Source organism: Eupeodes corollae, chromosome 1, assembly GCF_945859685.1.
Source record: "Eupeodes corollae chromosome 1, idEupCoro1.1, whole genome shotgun sequence".
In the NCBI taxonomy this organism is placed as follows: domain Eukaryota; kingdom Metazoa; phylum Arthropoda; class Insecta; order Diptera; family Syrphidae; genus Eupeodes; species Eupeodes corollae.
This window is the reverse complement of record NC_079147.1, coordinates 172,776,658-172,800,415: the sequence shown is the minus strand read 5'-3', so window position 1 is coordinate 172,800,415 and position 23,758 is coordinate 172,776,658. Positions and strand designations below refer to the sequence as shown.

At 32.1% G+C, this 23,758-nt stretch overlaps 2 protein-coding genes across 5 annotated transcripts in view; both read left to right on the top strand.

The window, feature by feature from the left end:
- LOC129953996 (lysosomal alpha-mannosidase-like) overlaps positions 1-23,758 on the top strand; it is a 424,309-nt gene that overhangs the window by 332,488 nt on the left and 68,063 nt on the right. The gene's annotated exons all lie outside the window — the stretch shown is intronic.
- LOC129953997 (thrombospondin type-1 domain-containing protein 4) overlaps positions 1-23,758 on the top strand; it is a 53,996-nt gene that overhangs the window by 5,559 nt on the left and 24,679 nt on the right. For 2 of the 4 annotated variants that reach the window (XM_056067581.1, XM_056067582.1), the window contains exons 2-7: positions 2,313-2,632; positions 12,801-12,873; positions 15,556-16,148; positions 17,993-18,071; positions 18,148-18,250; positions 18,337-18,494. In XM_056067581.1, coding sequence (XP_055923556.1) covers positions 2,577-2,632; positions 12,801-12,873; positions 15,556-16,148; positions 17,993-18,071; positions 18,148-18,250; positions 18,337-18,494 — 1,062 coding nt within the window. In that variant the 5' untranslated portion in view covers positions 2,313-2,576. Of the gene's footprint in view, positions 1-2,171; positions 2,633-12,800; positions 12,874-15,555; positions 16,149-17,992; positions 18,072-18,147; positions 18,251-18,336; positions 18,495-22,018; positions 22,088-23,758 lie in introns of those variants that run through there. The other 2 variants (XM_056067580.1, XM_056067586.1) reach the window with 2 other exon arrangements.

The window sequence follows — 23,758 nt, the reverse complement described above, 5'->3', positions numbered from 1 at the left end:
ATCTTGAGTATCCTATGAAGCCCGGTGATGATGACTACTCTTTAAAGTCAATCCCGTTACGGACGATTGCAATTTGGATGGAAAAAAGAACATAATATATACATACATATAGGCCGGCTGGCCTAGCCTGGCTGTACCGGAACGATCTTCATCGTTTATAGTGAAGTGAGGATCGAAGTCAATCGTAAAGATCGCGATTAATATGGGACTCCCTTTCATGCCGATCTATATGTCGTCAGCATTGGCATAGTTGCACACATGTTTTTGTTTAAAAAAAGATACACAACAAAAAGTTTAAAACTTTGTTGCTAATATCTAAATCGTAGATCAATCATCGACATTTTTAGGACCGTCAGATTGAAGTTTATTTTGTTGTTTTTGGTGCTTAATTGAAAATTCGGGGAGTGTCAGAGGTTTTTGTTATCTTCTAGTTTCGGTATTTTTCTCTTTGTGTATGGGTTGAATGATGTCAAGTTTTGGCGATCAACAATTTTCGTTGTTCTTGTTGTTGATTAAATGGATCATCAATCGGAAATTTAGAGATATGTTTAAATTATCTGGGTCAAGAACATTATATTAAGCTACTGTTTAGAGATTTGGCTATGGCTGTTATAATTTGTTTCCTCCCGATTGACTGACTTATATTCTTTGGCGGTATGCTTTTCTTATGTCAGCCTTATGATGGAGACATGAGTATTGAGTATAGGGGTCAGTGGATGTCGTTACCCTCTGATGATTTTAAAAATAAACTATGGGATAAAACAGATCACCCAGCTCGGCTATGGGTAGTTTGGTTGTGTTTGGGGTCGAATGGTTGTAGTTTATTAATTGTTTTGAGAGTAATTGTATGGATAAGTTGTTGACAGCCAGCGGCCGGCAAGCTCGAGTCTATGATGATTATTAGATTGTATACTGATTGTTTATATTTAGAACTGACGACCAAATGTAGATTTTGCAGTGTGCGAGTATAATTTATTTCGCAGTGATCTAAACTTAGATATTGTTTCCATTATTTTTAATTAAAATTTCAATTCAGTTTTTTTTGAACAATAATTTTAAATGGCTATTTTGATCACTTCAATAAAATCAATAGATCCAAAAGATTGCCAGGAATGCTTTCATACGTTTCTATTAAATATTTGACAAATTAAACACATAAACTTTAAAAGTTTTTTGTCGTAGATAATGATAATAAAACTGCTATGTAAATTCGTTAAGATCATTACGAAATTGTTTAGCTATCATCTGTCATTGTAGATGAATCCAAAATAAGATTGATACAATCAAGCGGATTTGCTTTTTTTTTAAAAGGAAGAAAAAGTCTCATTTAATTCGGTTCGTAAGTACTTAAGTCAGAACAACTAAATAAATTAATAATGTAGTACATATTTTCTAATAAAAGTCATTCAGCATCAATAAATACCAGCTGCGTTGGTACACACTGACCTTTGTTCTCTTTTGTTAAACCAGCTCAGAAAACAACACTCTAGAAAACCACATGTACTACTGTACACAGTATGAAAGTGTTTTCAAATAAGTAAAATCAATCAATCAATCAGTAAAAAAACACTGAGATGAGTTTTTAAAACAGTATTTATTTAACTTCCGAAGACATAAAGTTTTTCATAGGAAAGCAAATCTAAGACGACGCATATGTCCGGCCGAAATTCAGAGGTTGGCATATTAATTAATGAATTCGGGAAAAATTTCGATTTCGGGAAAAACGGTCACAGCTTCGTAAAACTGTTAAATGAGAACAACATTTTTGAAACCTAAGAAACACATAAACGAGAACGCGAGTAAGCATGTAATTTCAATTTCCAGGATTGTAATTACGTATATGGGTGACTGGTACTTCTCAAAATAAAACTTCATTATCGACTTGCTCGGCCTTGCATACGCTCTTACAAGAAAAGCGATAAAAGTGAAAAAATAAAAGGACTCTGCGTTTGATGCTTAAGTAATGAAAAAACATACCTGTTAAACTTAATTCGCGATTATTCTAGGTTCACATAAATAAATCTAACTAAGTGTTTTGAATTCATTATTAAAACCCTTTTTTTATTATTTCTCCTTGAACTTCTACTGATCCTAACACAACTTATAATAAAAATGAATACATAACTTCTTAAAACCTGCGTAGAAATACATACAAATTGGTTTTCTTGACATTCACCCATTATTTTTACGAGGTCTTATGTCAATGCATGATAACAACATATGTACATTCCCAAACATTTTAATTTTAACTCTTACATCAACAAATATTGAAGTAAGATGACATTCAAATAAATCCGCGACCAATTATTTAGATATCACTGATCTACTAAAAAATATAAAAAGTCAAAATAGGTTACAACCTAAAGAAATAGCCATAAAAAGCCGTGGAGTGGAAATAGACTCATTCATGATTTCATATTTAAGTATATTTTTAATCAGTGAGCTAATTTTTAGTCAAATTTAAAAGTGATAAAGAACTATAATAACTTAAACAAAAATAAACAAAAACAAGAAAGAAAACACAAAAAAAAAACTAAGAGAGGAGAATAGACAAATCGAATTAAAATTATAATTTTATGAATGAACTGCGATCATCTTTTCGACGACAGGACATCATGATGCTATTAATCAGGTAAGTGAACTAGTTTTAATTTAATTAACCATTAAGTCACCAATATTATAAATGAATTACCAAAGTACCAATGCCCGCTCCAATATGATAAGTTGCATAATTTATGTACATAAAAACAGGGGAACAACTCCAAAAAATTTCAAGTTGACTGTCTGAATTTTTAAGTGAGCATACATTTTTTCAATTAGATTTAATTAAATGAAAGATTTTTCTTCTAAAAATCTACGTTTGTAGGTATTTAAAATATTATTGTAGGAGATGAAAAATATTATTGACGTTACGCGGTTTCATTTGAAAGCTATTAATAAAAGTGAGTTTATTTGAAAAATATTTGTTTTTGAAATCTTAAAGAAAGAGACATAGATATACAAGGGTTGTGCTATTGTGGCGCTATTGGGAAAAATTTTATTAGACAAGAAAAAAAGATATAAAATTTGATTGAAAGTTTATGATATGAAATCAGTAAATTAGTACTCAATTAAAGGCAACGGTTTTATAGACATTTGGGTAGCGACAAAAAAAAATTGAGAGTAGTTGTATTGCTCAAGCTGAGTAATACTCTTTTCGAAATCATCTGGCAATTTAATTTTGGCATCGAAATATTTAATTTTAAATATGAATACTTGAGTTAAAAAATAGTTAGTATGGCCTTCAGACTTGATGTTGAAAAAAGAAGAAACGGGTGTTTTTTCTTCAAAGCTTTTTCTATTATGCAGCTACTTAGTTGTTTAATCAGCATTTTTCATTGTTTCTTTGATGTTGTTGATTTTGTGTTCTCGATCCCAAACATTTAATTTTTATATATATATATTTATTGTAAACGTTTAAAATAGTGACTCTTAATAATTTCCCTATGCAATACAAGATGTTCACTAGAAAACGTACGGGTAATGTACGAGTCTAGTTGAAAGCATGCATGCATGAATTTTGCTTTGCTGTTAAATGTTTTTCGTACTAGAAAACAGTGATCTCAAGTATCAAATATATTTTCCTTATGAAACGACAATAATATTTAACCTATAAACATTAAAGATTCGATAAATCCAATGTTAATAGAGGTCTTTATTCAAGTGCGAACAACTATTTCCATCCACATAAAAACAAAAAAAAGTTCCACAAGCATTTCAATATCTTTCGACAGATACTTTAAAATATCGTGCGTGCATTCCCTCCTTGTATACGAATATCTGAGCATAGTACATTATACATATAAATAAGTAAATAAGAAAATGCAAAGAGTTTTCTGAGTGCCGGAATCCACACATAAAACAGTGACGAAAGAAAAATGATGATCATGTTCGTATAAAGTTCGCTCAAATCTACAGCCCAAGCGCCGAAACAAAAACAAAAAATCTTCTAGATCTATCTAGGTCGGCGGTGGCCCATTTCTCATGCTACAAAAAAGTGATACAAAATTACGATTCGCATTGAACTAAAGGTTCTGTTTAGATTGTTTTAAAGTTTTTTCGCTTCCTTCATAATTTGTTGGTTTCTTCAATGTTTTTGTGTTGTCAGTCTCTATACGCTATAATAGATACTCCCCTCTTCACTTCGATGTCGATCATTATGTTGGAGACCACGGACGAGTTTATTACGAGGCTCGTCTCTTACACCGACAAGTTACTTTTTTGAAGTCAATCGGTCGGTCGGCATAGTGTTGCTATCTTATCAGCTGTAGCTGTATAAGCTAAATTGAGTAATAGCTTTGTTAAAAAATTGTGAACAATCAGCAACAATGTTACAACATACGTTCTTAGAAAATAAAAAACAAAGTTGGTTATAGATACTTTTAACTTTTTATGTGATCTGCAAAAATATGTTTCACAATAAAGTAGGTACCTACATACATATATGAACCCAAAGGCATTCATACATGTATTTTTTGTAATTAATTTGAGCAACTATTTTTTAAAGCATTGCTACGACATGTGTATACGATAGTCTTTTTTATCTTTCAGATATCAGATTCTCTGTTGTTTAATATAAAAAGGACTAGACCTATTTGTTTAAATAAGACGTTAATCTTTGTTTTAAATATGTACCTTGAATATTTTGGGATTCAGTCAACGATATTGAATTCATGTTTCTTGCTTCACATATTCATCTACACCAATAACATCAAAATATATAAAAAGAGAGATATCGGTATTAAAAATTAGAAAAATAAAAATTTGTCTGGTGTCAGCTGAATTGAAATAGTTTTTAGTTTTAAAAGCTTTGTGGAGGTATTGAGTAAACATATGCCATCTACTCAAGAACGAATTCGGAAATATTTGTATGTACGTACATATGTATTTTTGGGGGCCGTTCATAAAAATTTAGATGTCCAATCTCTATTCGAAGCAAGTATCTTTAAAATTAAGTCTTTTAGATACCTGCACAAAATTAATGATTTTCAGAAGTGATTGCAACTTAAAAAATTCTATTTTAACGTGAATACGGACGAAATATAAATTTTAAATAAAGGAAAAAATAGTTAAATGTAACCATATTATTTAATTAAAGACAAGAGTACGATAACTCAGGCGATATTATAACTATAGGAGGGGAGGGGGGGCTATCTCCCCCCGTTTAGACAGTAGGGGCAATTAAAAAAAAATATTTAAAATGAAAAAAAATAGTTAAAACATAACGGTAATACTTACAATTATGTATAATACAGTTTTTTAAAGCCAACATTCTGTTCTATTAGCCAATTTTTAAATCAAGTCAAAATTATGTGCAGGTTTTGAAAAAATTATTTTAAACTCAAAATTTGAGTAAAAAAAGTTAAAAAAGGTATAAAGTGTAATTTTTGAATACTTCAAAGTTATCTACCATTTTAGAACTTATTGCTCTTATTTGTTTTTAATCAAAAACTAAAAACGAGATGAATTTATGTCTTTCAGTTCTTGAGAAAATTGAAAATTGTGCGTGCAAGGTGGGGGGTGGAAGGATCGGTGGATGCAAGATGTAGTGCATGCAAAGTTTCTTTTGCATTTAAATGAGCAAGATTTAAGAAAAATTAGTTTACCCTGGGTATATCTTCATCCATATTCGACTATAACTAGCAAAATAAGACTACGTAAATACTTTCAATTTTCTCAAGAACTAAATGACCATCTCTATCAGTTACCATCTAGTTATCAGTTTTTGATCAAAGACAAATAAGAGCAATAAATTCTAAAAAAAAAACAATAGTAGATAATCTTAAACTTTTGGAAAATTACACTTTAAACCTATTTTAAACTTTTTTGTGCACAAATTTTTGAGTTTAAAACATTTTTTTTTTTCAAAACTATGCATAGTTTTGACTTGATTTAAAAACAAACTAATAGAATAAAGTTATGGCTTTAAGAAAATGTATAAAACTTCGTTGTAAGTATTACCAATATTATTTAATAATATTGGTAATACGTTCATATTTTTTTAATATGTACGTATTACCAAAACGTACATACGGGGGGAGATAGACCAGAGAGTAAAAAATGCTTGTTTTCAACTGTTCTATACAAATCCGTCATTAAAATTTGTCGCCTGAGTTATCGTACTCACCCCTAATTAAAGTTAATGCATCAAAATAATGATGAGGAACTAAATTTGTGGGATATAATATAAACAATACGTATGTATGCACATACATAATTTACATATGTTTAGAATGTTTTGCGGTTCCCAATTTGAATTATGATATTTGGGTTTTCTTGATTTTAAGTTTCTGTTTTTAACATTCAAACTTAGTTTTGAACTAATTCAAATGCTTGATATTCGTTAATGAACCTAATTCCCGTTACAAATAACTTCGGATCTTAGTGTACATATGATCATGTTTGTATAACTTAGTTGTGCACTTTATGACTAATTGGGATCTCCTATTGATGTTGTTCTTATGATGAGTGTTTGTAGTCGAGATCACTTTCGGTTTTTTTCAATTCTTTTAGGGGCGTTGATCTCTTATTTTTTATTGCTTTTTACATTATTGCAATCCATATATTTTTATAGACATACCATTCGTTGAGTAGTTATATTTATAAATTTTTTTGGTTTAAATTAGTCAGAGCAAAAAAATACTAAAATTAATTTGCAATTTATCATAATGATACAGAGCTTTTTTGGAGTCTGGGCAGACGTTAAAATTTGTGATGTTAATTATTGTCAATGAAAGTGTGCTAAAAGGCTATAAAACAATTGTTTTGAAATTCTGAAAGGAGTATTCATAGATAAATGAGTGTGATGTTGATAAAGTATTTCACTTTGAGTAAATTTTATGAATTTGTTCAAATATGCGATATGCGTTAGCTTTTTCATCTATTTTACCCTTCATGGAAAAAAGCATTCGTCCTGTCTATACCTATCCAAAAAAATGTATCCTCATTTTCCTTCATTTGTCGAATTGTACTTACGTACCTTCTTTCAAAGGTCATATAGGTCCACTACTGATCTCATAGTGAAATAAATCTTTACATCGTTTTATAGATAGTAAGTGCGTTTTTTTTAAGAATTTCTTTGAATTATAAACTAAATTTCGGAACTGTTATCTGATTGATTATTTCGCAGACCATAGTATTTTATTTTTTTTATATTCGTTCCAAGACTCAAGATGAGAATGAATAGGAAATGGAATGGATTTATAGCTTTTAAACCCCATTGCTATCATGTATCGGTAAAGCGAGATATAATTCCCGGTATGTGCAACAACCACCTCGCCAGCCACATGAAACGATGACGTACATATATATGCCATTTTCCCAAAAATGCCACAAAATATTTAGGTTTTCTGAAGTGATGCAAGAACTTTTTCTAACTCTGATATGGACTTTAATAACAAAACTTATTCACGTACTGGTGGCATGATAGTTGATGTGTTGGACTATCATGCGAGAGGTCTTGGGTTCAATCCCTGCCTGTGCCACCTAAAGTTTTATTCACGGATACTGCCTCTTGCGAGGAATTGAAAAATTCTCCAAGAGGAATTCTTGTCATGAAAAAGTTCGGATTCGGCTTAAAACTGTAGGTCCCCTCCATCCTTGCAATTGCTCGCACACAGAAATGGTTGAGAGTTGTAAGTCACTAGGCCCTGGTTCTCAACGGACTGTTACGCCTCATAATTTTTCTTTATTTCTCGTCAAAATATTGCATATATTTATAAATCTTGCAAATATAAGTAGTACCATTGAGACATATTAAAAAGAAAAACGTTCAGAATGACTCATGACAATAACATTTTATGTCCCTTAAACTTTGGTAATGTAGGTTATTTTTGTAAAATAAACAGTCAAATATTAGTGTGCGTTCTCAGGAGTTTTTCATGTATCGATCTTTCTCCGTACTACATTATTACATCCATCACCCCAGTTTTAAATACTCCAAGATTATTTGTTTTAATAAAACTCTCAATTTCCTGCCCATCTAAGCAAGACATTGATACAAAAAACTTCCTTCTTATTTGCCTACTTATCCCATTACAATCTGTCTAGCCGTAAATGTTTAACCACGTTTTATTGATTTTGTGCTCAATACGGTAGCAACTAGTTCTCATTTGGATTTCACTTTTTATTAATTGCCTCAATCTAATATGTCACAAACTTTGCAACTCAGAAGGATTGTAATCAATATTTTTTTTTCAAAGCAAACGAAGTGTGGATGGGCTGAGGCATACTGATACAGCTTCAATATTTTAAACCGCAGGCAAATCATCTCTGTCAAGCGTAAACACCAAAGAACTCCATCAACTATCATAACTCAATTACGCAATGTGACTTCCATATAGGAGACCCAGACCACGTTAACAATAAAATTAAAAAAAAATTAAACGAACCAGGTATTTTGGTCATGGTCTCTTCTCAGTTGACGTATAGCACAGTTAGTGTGACAAGATAAGGTCTTTTAGCACTCTCGAGGCTGGTATGTGCACTTGCCTTTTGTCATTACAAAGGTATATTATACATACATGCATACGAGTAAATCAGCTTCAGCGAGAGAGTTTAATTCCTCCTTTGGGAGCAGTGTTGCTCTGAAGCCGCACCCTTTTCCAACTATGGTTTAGCTTCTTTATTGTGATTTGTGGCTTTGAAGATTATAAACCAAAATGGAAATTCAATAACCTTTATTTGAGCCGTAGACTTGTTGTTGTTCCTCGAGTTATATGTTGGATTACAAACATTTGGTTTTCTAATTTTATTTTTTGTGTGTCTTACATTTGCATTTTTATTCACTTTGCTATCGCATCTGCTTTCAGTTATGCCACAAGCGACAGCGAGTGCCACGAAAGAAACTTTTCAGGCTCAGGGTCCTCGGAAAAAAGGGTCACTGATGACATTGATAACCGACCAGAACTGTAGTGGAGGGGTAGACAATACCATGTTGTGGAATCAAATATCATTGCTCTTTTTTCTATGGCAAGCGTTTCCCTGTTGCAAAATTAATTTATAGGTTTGCCAGAGTCTAATTGAATTATGTGATTTTTCGGTCCTATCTGGTTGAGAGAATCATCAATTCTTGTGGTAGCGAGGAGCGAACGTGTGTTAGCTGTTAGATTGTAAAAGTGCCAGAGCATCTAGAGTACACTTCATTGTTTGTTGGTTTGGTTCTCATTCAAAATACAGCGTACATACATACACCAGTAACTGACTCCTTATGTTCGTAATTCATGTTGAATATGCGATGGTTAATGGAGCATTTTTTTTAAGTTAACTTGTTGAATTTAAAAACTCAATTGGAATTTTACTGCGTTGGCCAAATTGATATACTCGTAATGGTTTAAGAATTTATATGAACTTAGCAACTTAATAGAATCTATGTTAGAATTACGAACAACAATTGATGATATTGGATTTTTTTATTTTAAATAATTGACGATGGTGACCATGAATATATAGTAAATGACTTACTTATTTTAAACAACGCATAGGTAACAATTTACCAATAGGTAAATTAATCATATAATCTTTGTATAACTTTCTTGGGACAGTTGTGGGGATTGAAAATGGTAAAATTTTAATTCAATTTAAAATTATTTGAATAAGATTTTTTTGTTTTGTGTCAAACATATAAGCTGGGAAAACAATTTGAGCTTAGGTTGCCTAGCTATAACTTGGCCCTAAGGTGAAAAGTATTGCAAAATAAGAGTGCATTCATAAAATTCGAGTTTTGTAATAAAAGAAAATAAAATAAGGTTGCAAAAACTAGGGTTGCCTACTTGTATCCTGGCCCTATTGTAAGGTTGTCTGGCTTACAGATATGGGTCTGCGGAGTAAATATACTGTCACCTGTTATTGAATTGATTTTGGTGTCAAATGAAAGGTAATTTATCTCTAGCTTATTTATTTATTTATTTAATCCGTTAATTATCTAACGTTAATATAAACTTATAGCTATTTACATAATTTTTAATTTAAAATTTTAATTAACATAGAAATAATTAAATACTATACCATATTAAAAAAGCTTTCTTTAAATTGTTTACTTTTAACATTGTCATTAACAGATGAAATTAAATTATAAAATTTATTGAAGACTGAAATCAATTGATTTAAAGGGCTATTTATACCATAGTTAGTTCTGATAAAGACCGGACATAAAGGTATCTGTCTTCTTATGCTAGTTTGACTATAGCTAAAATTTAGACGATTCAGAGCTGTTGCGGATATAATAGAACCATTAATTAATTTTAAAATAAAACAAAATTGGAGATATTGTCTATGTTGTGAAAGTGTAGGGAGCTTTATTAGCAAAAGTCTCTGATAATAAGGAGGTGGTGTAAATATTTGGGAAAACGGAAGAAAACGAAGACAAAAACGCATAAATCTTTTTTGGATACTTTCAAGTCTGTCAATATGGACTGAATAGTATGGTGCCCATATAATACAGCCGTATTCAAGTATCGGCCTGACAAATGATACATAAAGAAGTTTTAACACGTAGGGGTCACGAAAGTCACGAGAAAAACGTTTAATAAAACCTAGAATTTTGTTAGCTTTTTTAACTATAAATGGTCACAGAACGTTAATTTGCTGTCAAGATTCAAGAATAACACCTAAATAAGAGAAAACGGAAAGCTTACAAAGGGAGGAAGAATCTAATAAATAGTTATAATCTATAATTGTTTTTTTGCGTGTAAAACACATAGTTTTACATTTGTCAATATTCAATAAAAGTCGGTTTGTATTGCACCATTCCCTAAAACTATGAAGATCTTCTTGAAGCTGTGAGCAGTCATTAATTGAACTAATAGATTTGAAAATTTTAATGTCATCAGCGTATATTAAAACGGAGCAGTTTTTTATAACGGATGTTATGTCATTTATATATAAGATAAATAATAAAGGACCTAAATGGCTACCCTGTGGAACACCAGAGTTGACGTAAAATTGGTCGTAGAATTCATTTCTGAATATAACGCTATAACTTCTGTTCTTGAGATAAGACGAGATCCACATCAAGAATTTGTCGTTAAACCCTAAGGCCTTAAGTTTATAAACTAAAGTCTTGTGACACAATTTGTCAAAGGCTTTGCTGAAATGTGTGAATAGGCAATCTACTTGCTTACGATCTTCGAAGGAGTCAAGGCAGAAAGAAGTGAAGTGAAGTAGGTTTGTAATTGTTGATTTATTCTGGACGAAACCATGTTGATTTTCACATACAATTGAATTACAATTAAAGGATAACATCTTACAGATAATGGACTCAAATAGTTTAGTTATTTTATTCTTAGACCCTTTTTTATGAATCGGAGTTATAAATGCACTTTTCCATAATAGTGGGAAAACTGAGCTTCGAAGAGATTCATTGAACAAAACAAACAGAGGGTACGATAAATGAGACACACATTTTTTTAAAACACGTGATGGTACTCCATCAGGGCCAGGTGAAAACAGTCATCAAGTTCTGAGACACAACGAACAATTGAATCCTCACATATTGTCAAGTCAAGTGAGTTAAGGTGAGGATAATTTTGGGCTGGAAAGAACGAATTGGGAATTTGAAAAGAAGGAGGCACGTCGAAAGCATCTTTGAAGAAATTAGCAAACATATTTGAAATTATTTGGGAGTCATGACTTGTTGTGCTATTAAAAGACATAGAGTTTGGGTAACCGTCAGTTTTTATTTTACTTTTCACGAAATCGCAGAAGTTTTCTGGGCTCTGTTTCAATTCATTTTCAATTTTTATAATATAGTCAGAGTATAGAATATTGGAGTAGTCAATGAAAATATTTTTAAGTTCGGAGTAAATCCTTAAGTCTTCTTCTGCTCTAGATTTACTAAATTTTAGCCATGCCTTATTTCTTTTATTTTTTATGTTTTTTAATTGAGTGTCAAACCATGGTGGAGTTTTAGATTTATAGTGAGATTTCCGTAATGGCGTAGTTTCATAAAAACAGTTAAAAATAATACTATACAAATTTAGACACATGTCATCAATATTACGATTTAGGAGCAGTTGATTCCAGTCAACATTACTCGAACAATATATAGTTGTCAAACCAAAACCTGGCATAACCCAGGGTTGCCTGCATTTGAAGTGTTAAGTCTTTGGTAAGCGTAGAAAAATGTTCACCCATGATATTTAGCCGATTTTTGTTTTAAATGCAAACACATTAACACATTTATCTAATAGCGTAATGTTGCTAGAGTTTAATTACATTTCATTTGACACATATATCAATTAAATCACATATGAGAGTATATTTACTCCGCAGACCTCTGTAAGCCAGACAAGCTTGAAATAAGACCAGGATATATGTAAGTAGGCAACCCTAGATGAAATTCCTTCTATGGATTATTATGTTTTTTTTGTCGTTTTGACTTTGATTGACTAAATTGTTATTCAACAGAGACAAGATAAAGTTTAGAATACTTAATGGTCTTTGTGAACATTGAGAAAATAAAGTTAAAGGCCGATCAGAAGAGCTATAAACTTTTTTGCAGAGATGAAGAAACTTGTACATAAAACTTTACATGACCAATTAGTTTGAAGTTGGTTTAGAAGAACCTACAATTTGTATTTATACCAAATCACTTATGTACATTCATATACGCTTAATACAATGTACCTGTTTAGCTATTAAATTTTTCAGTGTCACTTTAAGTCCTAGACTTGAAGTTTGTATTTATTATTAACTTTTATAGTTTTTTATCTATTATTAGCAAAGGTTTTAACTTTCTTTATTTTTCTATTTTTTTTTGTTAGAACGCTTCTGATCATTTTCGCACTGTACACGTTGGGAACACTAGCTGAATTGTCAACTATCGAGAGAATAAAGGTGAGCTTTAAACATCTTTTATTTATTTTCTAAATGATATAAACTGCCTTAAATATAGGACAAGCTTATTAGAACTTATTTATTTAAAACATAACAAAATAAACAAAAAGTGCATAATAAAATAAAAAAAAAACACATTTAGGGTTGCCATGTCATATGGATTTTATACGCTGTTTCATAGTTTCAGTTCAACTTTTATCACCTGAAGTGATCAACTTTCTATTATTGAATTTTTAATAACCCTCGCATGTTTAAATCTTTCTTGTTATAGCTGATACCAGCGTTGGCTTGATGTTTAAACAATAGTAATACCAAACAGTTTTCATTTGATAATATTTTGTAATCTGCTGGTAACGATGTCAACAAAGAAGGAAGCATATTTATTTGCCTTACAAATAAAAAGAGAGATAGTGATTTGCTTATCACTAAACACTATTTCTCCCTTAAAAGAATAGAAGTACACACTTATCCTATCCAAAAAAAAGTATCTTCAGATAACTGCATGATGTTGAAACTTGCTGTTCAAATTTGTTCAAGTTGTTTGAATGACAAAGTAGTGGCTGAATAAGAAACCAAGTAACATAAAGTAACAACAAATATAAATAATATAGGGTTGCGTGAAAATCCAAGTTTTACAAAGACAAATCTTTAGATACTCATAGTTTATTCAAAGGGTGCTTTGTATAAGATAGACAGAACTTGAGCAATTACTCTGTTGAGTACCTAATTTATGATAGTATACCCGATGCAGCTTCAATCATCCACGCTATCTAGATTATCTTGGTAACCCAATTAAGTTGTTAATTAAAAGCCAAATATTTTTTCTCTTCTTTTGATAAACCCCAATTTTAATTTCAAAAAACAATTTTTTTTTTAATTCAAAGAGCGTTATAATTGTATTGTTAATTGTTTTCTTCTATAAGTTTTCCACATCATTATGGCCAACTACTGTAGGGTGTGTTTGATCGATGGCCTAGTTTATATATCACCATAGTGATGTAATAAGTGCAAATCAGGAAATTTGGGTCAGACTTCCAATCAAAAACTAATGAACTAAAAAATAAAGAGGGACTATGCTATGCTCTCATGTGAAACTGCACCTATAAGATTGTAAACCGGCCTTTTAAGTGTCGACCTTATTCCAAATGATCATTGAAGTCGAACCAATGCTATATGATTTTCATAGATTTAAAAATGGGATGAGGCTAGAGTTTTGGAAAAAATCGACACAATGTACGATGTAATAATTAACTGGCAAGCGAACTTTTGTGTAGCGGCCTTGTAAGTGCATCTTGTTTTTTTTTTAATTCCGAATCTGAGTGGTAGTGGCAGAAAAGTTTTAATGTTAAAATATCAAAGGGAAAAGGTGTTTTTCCGCTTGATTTACATCATTTGAGGAAGCACTATCCCACCACCATTATATAACACGGCACATGAGTATATTTATACCTGCATTGTTGAAAACATATACATTTTATGAATTTGGGAAAGCTATTTGATTAAATAAATTATTGTGAACTGTCAGGATAAAGCAGGCAAAAGGTTTAATGACGGATTTGTGTAGAACAGTTAAAAACAAGCATTTTTGTTTACTATAGGAGCGGGTGGTCTATCTGCTCCCATTAAGGTGGTACGGGCAGTTTAAGAAAATATGTACGTTAAATAAAAAAAAAATAATTAAAAAATTAAAGTAATACTTGCAATAAGTTTTTATAATTTTTTTTAAAGCCAACACATTTGTCTATTAGTTTGTTTTTAAATCAAGTCAAAACTATGCAAAGTTTTTGAATAAAATTGTTTCAAACTCAAAATTTGTTCAATAAAAGTTAAAAAAAGGTTTAAAATGTATTTTTTTCAATTCTTCAGGATTATCTTCAATTATTTTTTTGATCATAAACTGGAAACTAAATGATTTTATGTTTTCTAGTTCTTGAGAAAATTAATAAAAAAAATATGTTAATCAAATCAAATAGCGATCCCAAGCAGGGGGGCAGTAAGACTCGCACCTACCAATATTACTATCAAAATAAGACCACGCAAGTAAAAAAAAATAATTAAATTAAAATAGTAGTTGTGGTTATTTTCAATTTTCTCAAAAACTAAAAAATGAATTCATCTTTTCGCCTGAGTTACGTTCTCTCGCCAATAAACGTTTAAAAAGCGCAACTCAATTCGACATCTTGTTTCACAGACAAATATTATCCCCTAAAAATGGTTGCTATTCTAAATTTTGCAAGCTGTATTGTGTTATTTTCAGACTTAAAATCTCATAAAAATCTAATAAAAAATAAGGATCCCATAAATGAATCTCCACCATTTTCTAACTTTCGTATTTTTTCAAGAAAGTGATATATTTGTGTTAGAAATACTTTAGTATCATGATTTTTAACATTTCGAGGTTTTTCAAGTTGAAACCAGATAAACTTTTGTATTATTGTTCGCAAAAAGATACGTTTATGTGATTAAGTTACACTGCCTTTTGATAACCCAGGTATTAACAATATAGAAATTCAATCAATTGTGTCGAATTTTACTCTAAAATTATTTTTTGTTGCCACTAAAAAAGAATCCCATTGCTTTCTAACATTGCTAAACTGAAAACAAGGTTTATGGAATCGAAAAATATTTTTGGATTGTATACTTTTTACGTTTAATTCTATTTATCTAGTGTTTTCTTTTTAGAAACATCAAGAATGGTTAAGACAACGAGGCCTACTAAGACCACAAACCTCAAGGAGAACATCACTACTTGATGATCGTTGGAAGATCAAAGACCCAACGAAACCATTATGGCAGAAGGTAAACAGCAATGTCGACAAAAATAATATTAAAACTGACGATCCAGGAATAAATGATGTTTATCCGGAGAATGAAACAACAACTATTTCCACCACTACGTTGAGATCGATGAATGAACTCCATATTAATCCCACAGAAAAAACAACCATTCCATTTCCAACTACAACTACAATAAAAATACCCACAACTAATACAACACAAAAACCATCATCAATAATAGAGCAACCATCTACAACAGCAATAGAATCGATTACGTCTAAAACAACAAGCAATCCACAATCAACAAATACAACAACATCAATGAAGACGAAATGGGAAGAAAGCCCAACGACCCAATCCAAGACAACAACCTCAAAACCAAAACCAAAACCGAAACCCAAATCATATCCTCGTTGGGGCACCTGGAGCCCGTGGAGTACATGTTCACGAACCTGTGGCGGTGGCGTCATGTGGCAACAGAGAAAATGTATTTCAAAGTAAGTTTGACTTGGATTCTATTATTGTATGTTAACGCTTTCCTACGTGTTAATGGTGGAATCGCAATAAAAATTGATCGATAAAGGCCGCCCATATGGCACACTCTGTCGAGCGTACCTCTCCACTTTCCTCCTCTCCACTTAAGTATCTGAAGCTACTAACAGGTGTTATTCGACACACATTGAAATTGCATTATAAAAGTCGTAGTGTTTGTTAATAATGCTTAGCCTTATTTCCAATAGTGCATGGAATTTATGAGGCTTACACCCGGCTTTGAGAAAAAATAAACTTTTAAGATGATATGACAGAAGTCCGCACAAAAACTCTATTGTAATTTTTAATCACAGCGTTGGTTAGTTTTTGAAACTACACATAATTTTTGATTTATTCCAATCTAGGAGTAAAGGCAAAACAATAGAATTCAAAATCAACAAAATATTAATAAATAAGGAGGCGTAACAATCCGTTGAAAACTAAGGCTTGGTGACTTATAACTCTCAACCATCCCTGTATGCGAGTACTGTTGTCAGGAATAGAGGGGACCTACAGTTGTAAGCCGTATCCAAACGGCTTATTAGAGAAAGCAATTTTGATGAGAAGAATTACTCTTGAGGGATTTAACAATTCCTCGCAAGAGGCAGTACCCGTTAAAAAAACTTTAGATGGCGTATGTAGGTATTGAACCCAAGACCTCTGACATGACAGTCCTACGATTTAACCATCATGCCACGGGACATGACTATGAAGTCTGGATCACCCTTTTGTATTCTACAATTTTAAAAACACATGTTTGATAACAACCGCAATTATTTGTTTAGTTTCAGAAATTATTAAGCTGAACATTAAAAAGCTTAACATTGACCTCGACCCAATTTTATTGTTGATGTGCGAAAAAGTAAGTTTCGCAATATTGTCGGTCACATACAGTCTGTACTTTTAGTTAGTCTTTGGGTTTGTTTTTCGAGCTAGGTTATTAATGGGTTGTCTAAAGTTTGTCTACTTGAAATTCGGTACAAAACGTTGATCCCAGCATTAACAAGACAACTTGTCAAAATAGTTGTTAATGGCTTTGATTAATAGATCCTAGGTGTAAATGTCATGGGTTCTTTGCGTATCGGTAGAAATTCAACAAATGGAAACGCAAAGCACAAAAGCAAACTTCAACCATCATCATATTATAAGTACATTGAAGATATGTCCTTTCGCTTTGTTTATATCGGTATTTATCACTAAAATCATTTGGAAAATGTATTTTTATTTGAACTTCCTATATAAATAAATTGTTTGCAATGTCAAACGTTAACGTCTTATCGAATGCATTACCTCATACAATCGGTCAAACCGAAATGGCATACTAAAGATAGATCCATTTGGTCATTTAACTTTTAAACGTTCTCAACACCTTTTTGTTAATGGCTATAAAGCTGACATCAGTATGGCTGTCAAGTACTTGAAACATCTCTATGTCCGTTCGTTTCTTCGTTCATTCTTTGTCCGCCAGTTCCTAAAATCATAAATTCCATGCCTAATTTGTTAATTTCAATGCGACGACACGATTGCCTGTGCATGGCCTGCCCCAGTAATGAGTTATTCGTTCCCTCCGCCTGATCTGTTGCACCTATACCTAAAATTGCATGACGAATTGTGTCAAATAAGATGCGACGACAAAAAGTAATTAACAGTCAAATAACGGCTATGAGCGAATATGGCGCCCAATGCAAATCATTTAAATGCGACGCAAATTCACTAAAAATACCGTTGCAGTTATGTCATCATGTAAACACTTTATAATCGTATTTTAAATTTTTGATCTTTAATTAACGTTATTTTCTCATAATTTCAGGCGTCAGATTACAGGCAAACGGTACATTAGCAACGAATGCATGGGTATCTATCGCCGTTATCATCTTTGTAATGAACAAGTATGTGTATTTCATTATTTTTGTTTTGATTTCTTTTTCTAATTAAATTGTTTTATCTTTTTGACTCTGTACTTAGGCCTGTACTTCGGCCAATGACGATTTCCGTCAGCAACAATGCTCCGCTTTTGACGACGTCGACTTCCAAGGAAGAAAGTACGAGTGGGAGCCTTATATCAAAGGTGTGTTAAGTGTTGATTTTTGGTCACTTTGTTCTTGCTTTTAAAAAATAACCAAACGTATTGTTTTTCTGTTCCTCTTCCAACAGATGACGCTGAGTGTGAGTTGAACTGCAAGCCACTTGGAATGAAATATTTTGCCACACTAAATAACAGTGTCATAGATGGCACTGCGTGTTTCCGTCCAGCTGAGTACTATCGTTCAAGCTATCGTGGACGTGCGATATGCGTTGGTGGAGTATGTAAGGTAAGCTACAAGCCCATTGAGACACGTTTTCAGAGTTGGTTGAAGACGTACTGTGAAGGAGGTTATGATTGATGATAACGTCATTGATAGGGTTCTATGTTAGAGTTTTATAGCCTAAACCCAAAACGGAAAAAGAGAGAAAGAAAGAGTTAGAAGTAAGCTAATTAATGTGATCTGTGTACACGATTTTTTTTGTTTTATTTGGTTCCGTGTGTGCAATCAGAATTGAATGAAAATCTCTAAGATATCTCTTGCATGGGAAAAAAGAATCGTCAAAATGCGTGTCTTAAATTTAAACTATATGTATACGGAAGAGAATTGAACATTTTCTAAGTTGAAAAGTTCTTTTGACCTCGCAGCTCACACTTCATTTATTAGACGTAAGAACAATGTAATAATTTTTGGGTGTAATTCATGAAAAGTTAAAATAATTGAACAACTTAGAATATTCATGTTGGATGATTATATACTTGAGTGAAAAGTTCGTATAATATGTTAATGACCAAGTACCTTACCGTATCTATTTCTTTGAAATTTATTTTTGTATGCGTGAGGAAAAAAATCAATCAAAAGTTACCTGTAACTTTTCTTTCAAAAAAATACCCAAATGTTGAATTTCAATTCTGAAATCATTGTTTCTATAAATTGATCTACATCTGTTTACATTACACAATAAACGTAAGTGTTTCTATTGGCTCCCGGTATCTCCTGTGATACTAATTTTTGGTAGTATTCGACTTAATCTACTATTTTGCTGCATTAATTAGGTTCAGTTTCGGCTTACGAGATTACTTGTTATGATTATAAATTCAATTTTGCTCCTGTTTCTGCGTGAACTATGCTCTAAGATCGGTAAGAACAATCATATTGACCTAACTATTTGAAAATTTATACCGCTTGTTTTGATGAACGATCCATTATTTTAAATGGCAAATTAGCTAATATTATGACAGCTGAGTTGACACCGGCTAGCGCTACCAACAACTTTTACTGGCTTTGGTTCATCTTAAAAAAAGGATGTTGTAAACTTCTGCTTAGTTCCATGATTAATCATTTTTTGCAATATACACGGCTTTCAACCACCATAGAATTTCTTGAGTATTTCCTTAGTCCCATTCGATTTTGGTCTAAGCGAGTTTTAAAATATGTTAATTCCAATTTAAAACAACATTTTTTACAATGAATGATAGTTTTATGAATATTAAGGTAGCCCCTTTCAACCGGCATGTATGTATATCAGAATCTTGTGATCCTAACGAACTTACTATGCAATGCGTTCTTGCATTAATAATCCTTTCAACAATACGAGCATAATAATTATCAAAAATGACAAATTTACAGCGATTATAATATAAAAACACATAACGTAGGTACTTTATTTTACCAAACCGAAAATATAAAGAGCTGTGACATTCGACGAGGTCGAAAACTTATAGAATTGTAAATTTGTAAATCATTTTAAGAAAAATGTTTGTAGGTACATTTTTTTTATTTTAAAACAAAATAAAACTAGATAGATTAAAGCATACTAGCTTGTTGAAATAACGTTTAAAACAATACCTTCCATAGTGATTTTTCCTTGCGAAAAGACTACAGTTGATCAGATATTCCAGGATAAACTTCAAGCGTTTGTAAACAAATTGTTTTGATAGGAAATGCGAAATTGTAAGCCCCTTACCAATTTGTATTATTTAAAATAACGGCTGAAGTGAGAGGGCGGGTAATAAGAAGTACTTTCCATTTTATAAGAAGACTATATACATATGCCATATTACTACATCTCGATACTTTAATTGCGTTGTGAGGATAAATAGTATCATTAAAAATATATACAAAAATCGACTAAAAGAAATATTTAACCTTGAAATAAAATTTACTACACTATACCCTTCTTTTTAATCTTTTTGAAAATGTATACTTTTCAGTCATACTGAAAGAACATCAGTAGCAAATATGTCATATTTATACATTTCAAATCTAAAGCTCAAAACTATTCCCATAGCATAAAAGATCGTATCTATTTATCTGAATATAACTTTAAGCATACTTTTAGGATTATCATTCAAGACACACAATTAACATTGAAAAAAAACACTCCACCCACTTGATATGAACTCAATAATAAGACCAAACATACTTATAAATCAGTTAACATATAAATACAACAAAAGCACTCCATAAAGCTTTTAAAAACTTTTTATAGTCTCTCGCACATCATCATTAGAAGTAAAATAAAAATGAACAAAAAAATAATCGTACTGATCTTACTAACCTAATGTAACCGAGTGAACTCGCACTTCCGATTATAGTGTATAGTCCATTTCATATGTAGTGCACATGTATTGAAGAAATAAATGTAAATCAGCTGTCAAAAACAAACTCAAACAACTATGTTACCCAGATGAACATCAGGAGGCTTGAGAACCAGGAAATTCTACATTCTCGACCTCTCCAACTTAATTAATAAAGTATGAGTGCATCAAGCTTAGCAACAAATATTTCTTAGGTCGTACATTTTTTGATCTTAAAGTAAAAATATACGACTTAGTCAGTTTTGAAAAAAAGCCAGATTGAAAAATTCAAAAATTATGTGTCGAAATATGCATGTTACATAATACTCAATGTCTTAACTTATGCAACTTTCAATAATGCGACAGATCGAGTTACCAGCATCTACCACTATCTAACTATGTCAAGTTGACATGAGGACTTGCGTACAATTCTGTGGTCAGTTGAACTGTCATCAATCAAAACAGCAATTTAAGTATGCAACTGTCCCAAGTCAGTCTTCCTATATACATGTTGGGGTTAGATGCGCATCATATTTCACGTAACGCGTTTTGCGTATGTAATGTGGGGCAAATACTTCTTCAGTTGTTTTTTATAGATATTTTTTATTTAAATAGTTAATGGTAGTCATGGGTATGTGAAATAGAAAGGTTGGTAGAAAGTATTGAAACTTATATCAATTTTAATAAAAATTATGTGCAACATAGACAATTCAATATGCTGACTTTTTTAAGAATTTGACTATATTTAAAGCAAAATCAAATAAATCTTTTTGACTTACAAGATTTTTTTTGATTATCTTTTATTTGAGGATCAACTTTTTAATAAATGTATTTCCAGAATTTAATTTACTGTACGCCACTGTACCTCTTGGCTCTAATTTCTAGTGTGCAATTAAGTGCGTTGTTTTTGTGTTACGTGCGGCTACCCTTTTGGAAATTTGATGCGATCGCGATCATTCGCTTTTATATACAAAAAAGTATTGATCTTAAATGTTTGATCATTCTAATGAAGGATAGCAGATCTCTGTTCTCAATTCACCTCAATTTTGATCGAGTGGCGGTAATAACTTAATTGCTGTGGTTGTGCAGTTGCACTAGCATTTGTTCGTCCGTTAAGACCACAACAACCCTCACACGAAATCGAAAGTGTGTTCGGTTCAAATCGGGTTTGATTTGCTGAGGCTAGATTAGTTAGAGCGATGACGCGATATATCAAGGAAGTCGATTAATTGTAACATTGCGATACATATGGTTGCTTGGTTGGCTGATTATAGTAGTGCTATGCACATGATGCGGTTCGCGGTGAGTGTCTTTCATTTTTGTGGTGATACAGACGGCTGCGGTATGGTGCAATTAATTAATCAAGTAGAATGAGATGAATCCCGCAGATATTATTTCACATCCGTACGCGTTCAACTCACTATCTCACACGCACTCAGAAATCTTTATTGCAACAGCAAAATATGCAACTTTATCACCATCAGTTACCATATACTATCTACTGGCAGCATTCTATCATTATTTCAATCGTCACACTTACAGCCAGAGTTAACATCGAGAATCGATCAGGGGAGGGCATCCGTTATTAATTAAAAAGTGATTTTTGTCCACCCCATGCCCCCATTCATTATACTAGAACTGCATAGATTGATGGATGATGCGATTGTTGCGATGTGGTTGATATGTGTTTTGATCGTTTAACAGCAATTGATGAGGTGACAATTAAATAATCGAAAGTGAAACTCGATCATGCCGATTGGGGTGATAAAAAGGTTGCGCGACAATAAGATCAGAGGGTAATTATAAAAAAGAAAATAGCTTTGAGTATAAGCACACATTTATTTAATTTATTACGTCAAGATTGTAGGTATATAAGTATGAGGCAAATTAAAAGGCTCGATATTTTTCATAAATAAATGACAACCAATGAATTTGTGGTGTTTTGTCTTTAATACCCCTATGAGTATATAATGTAGGAAAATGTTTTCGGCATATGGGGGTAGAAATATTGTGATTGATGGGTATTAAATCGCTGGGTCCCTAACTTATTTGGTTTCGTTACTCCTAAGGAACCCGTAGCGTCGTCGGACTGCGGAAGCTCTTGGCGGAGCGGCACGCTGCGGGGAGTGTGGATTTGTATATTTTACCTGAACTTAAAAATCAAAATTGTCTACTAACAATAATTCGATGTTTAAAAATTGATTGCTTCGGATATGTTAAACCTATAAAATTGGTGATGGTGAATTACATTTGCCTTCCGTGCAGGTGATATATGTACATTGAGCACAGCTTTCTTGTAGTTAGTTATACTAGCAGCAATGTATATAGGTTAGCTTTTTGGGAGTTGATAAAAGCTGGATTGGCTACAGTTTAGTTCTAGTTACAACATCTAGCATTCTAATACCTTTCAATTTGAAACGTTAAAAAAAAAAATTGTCAAAAAGCATAATGTTCATACCCATACATTTTTAAATCCAAGTTGAGTTGAATTAAAAGAAATATCACTTTGATTCTTGAAACAAGAAATATCTTGAAAACATTCTCACATTCATTTCTCACAATTGACAAACATTTTTTGCTTAATCAATAAACTTCTGAATCCAATCGCAAAACTTCTGAAATGTGTAGATGAGCGTCAGAGTAACACCTTATTTATTCCTTACGATATTGTGAGCACCAAGCATATAGCTTTGAAACCCACACGCATATCCAGAACAAGACAAATGCCAACTTTATTCATGAAGTGAGGGAGTACCTATACCCAAATGAATTTTGTTATCTTTGGCAATAACTAACTCTTCGAAGTGATCCGAGGATACGTGAGGTGGTATGGACTGTGCTGGTGATGCCCAAAGGAAGTTGATAAGTGCTGGAGTGGCAGCATTTTACTTGTTGATCGTAGAGTATAGTGTCTTTATTGTGTGCAAAAACCTATCCGCTTTGATTACAAGTTTGAAGTATTTTTTAAGTGAA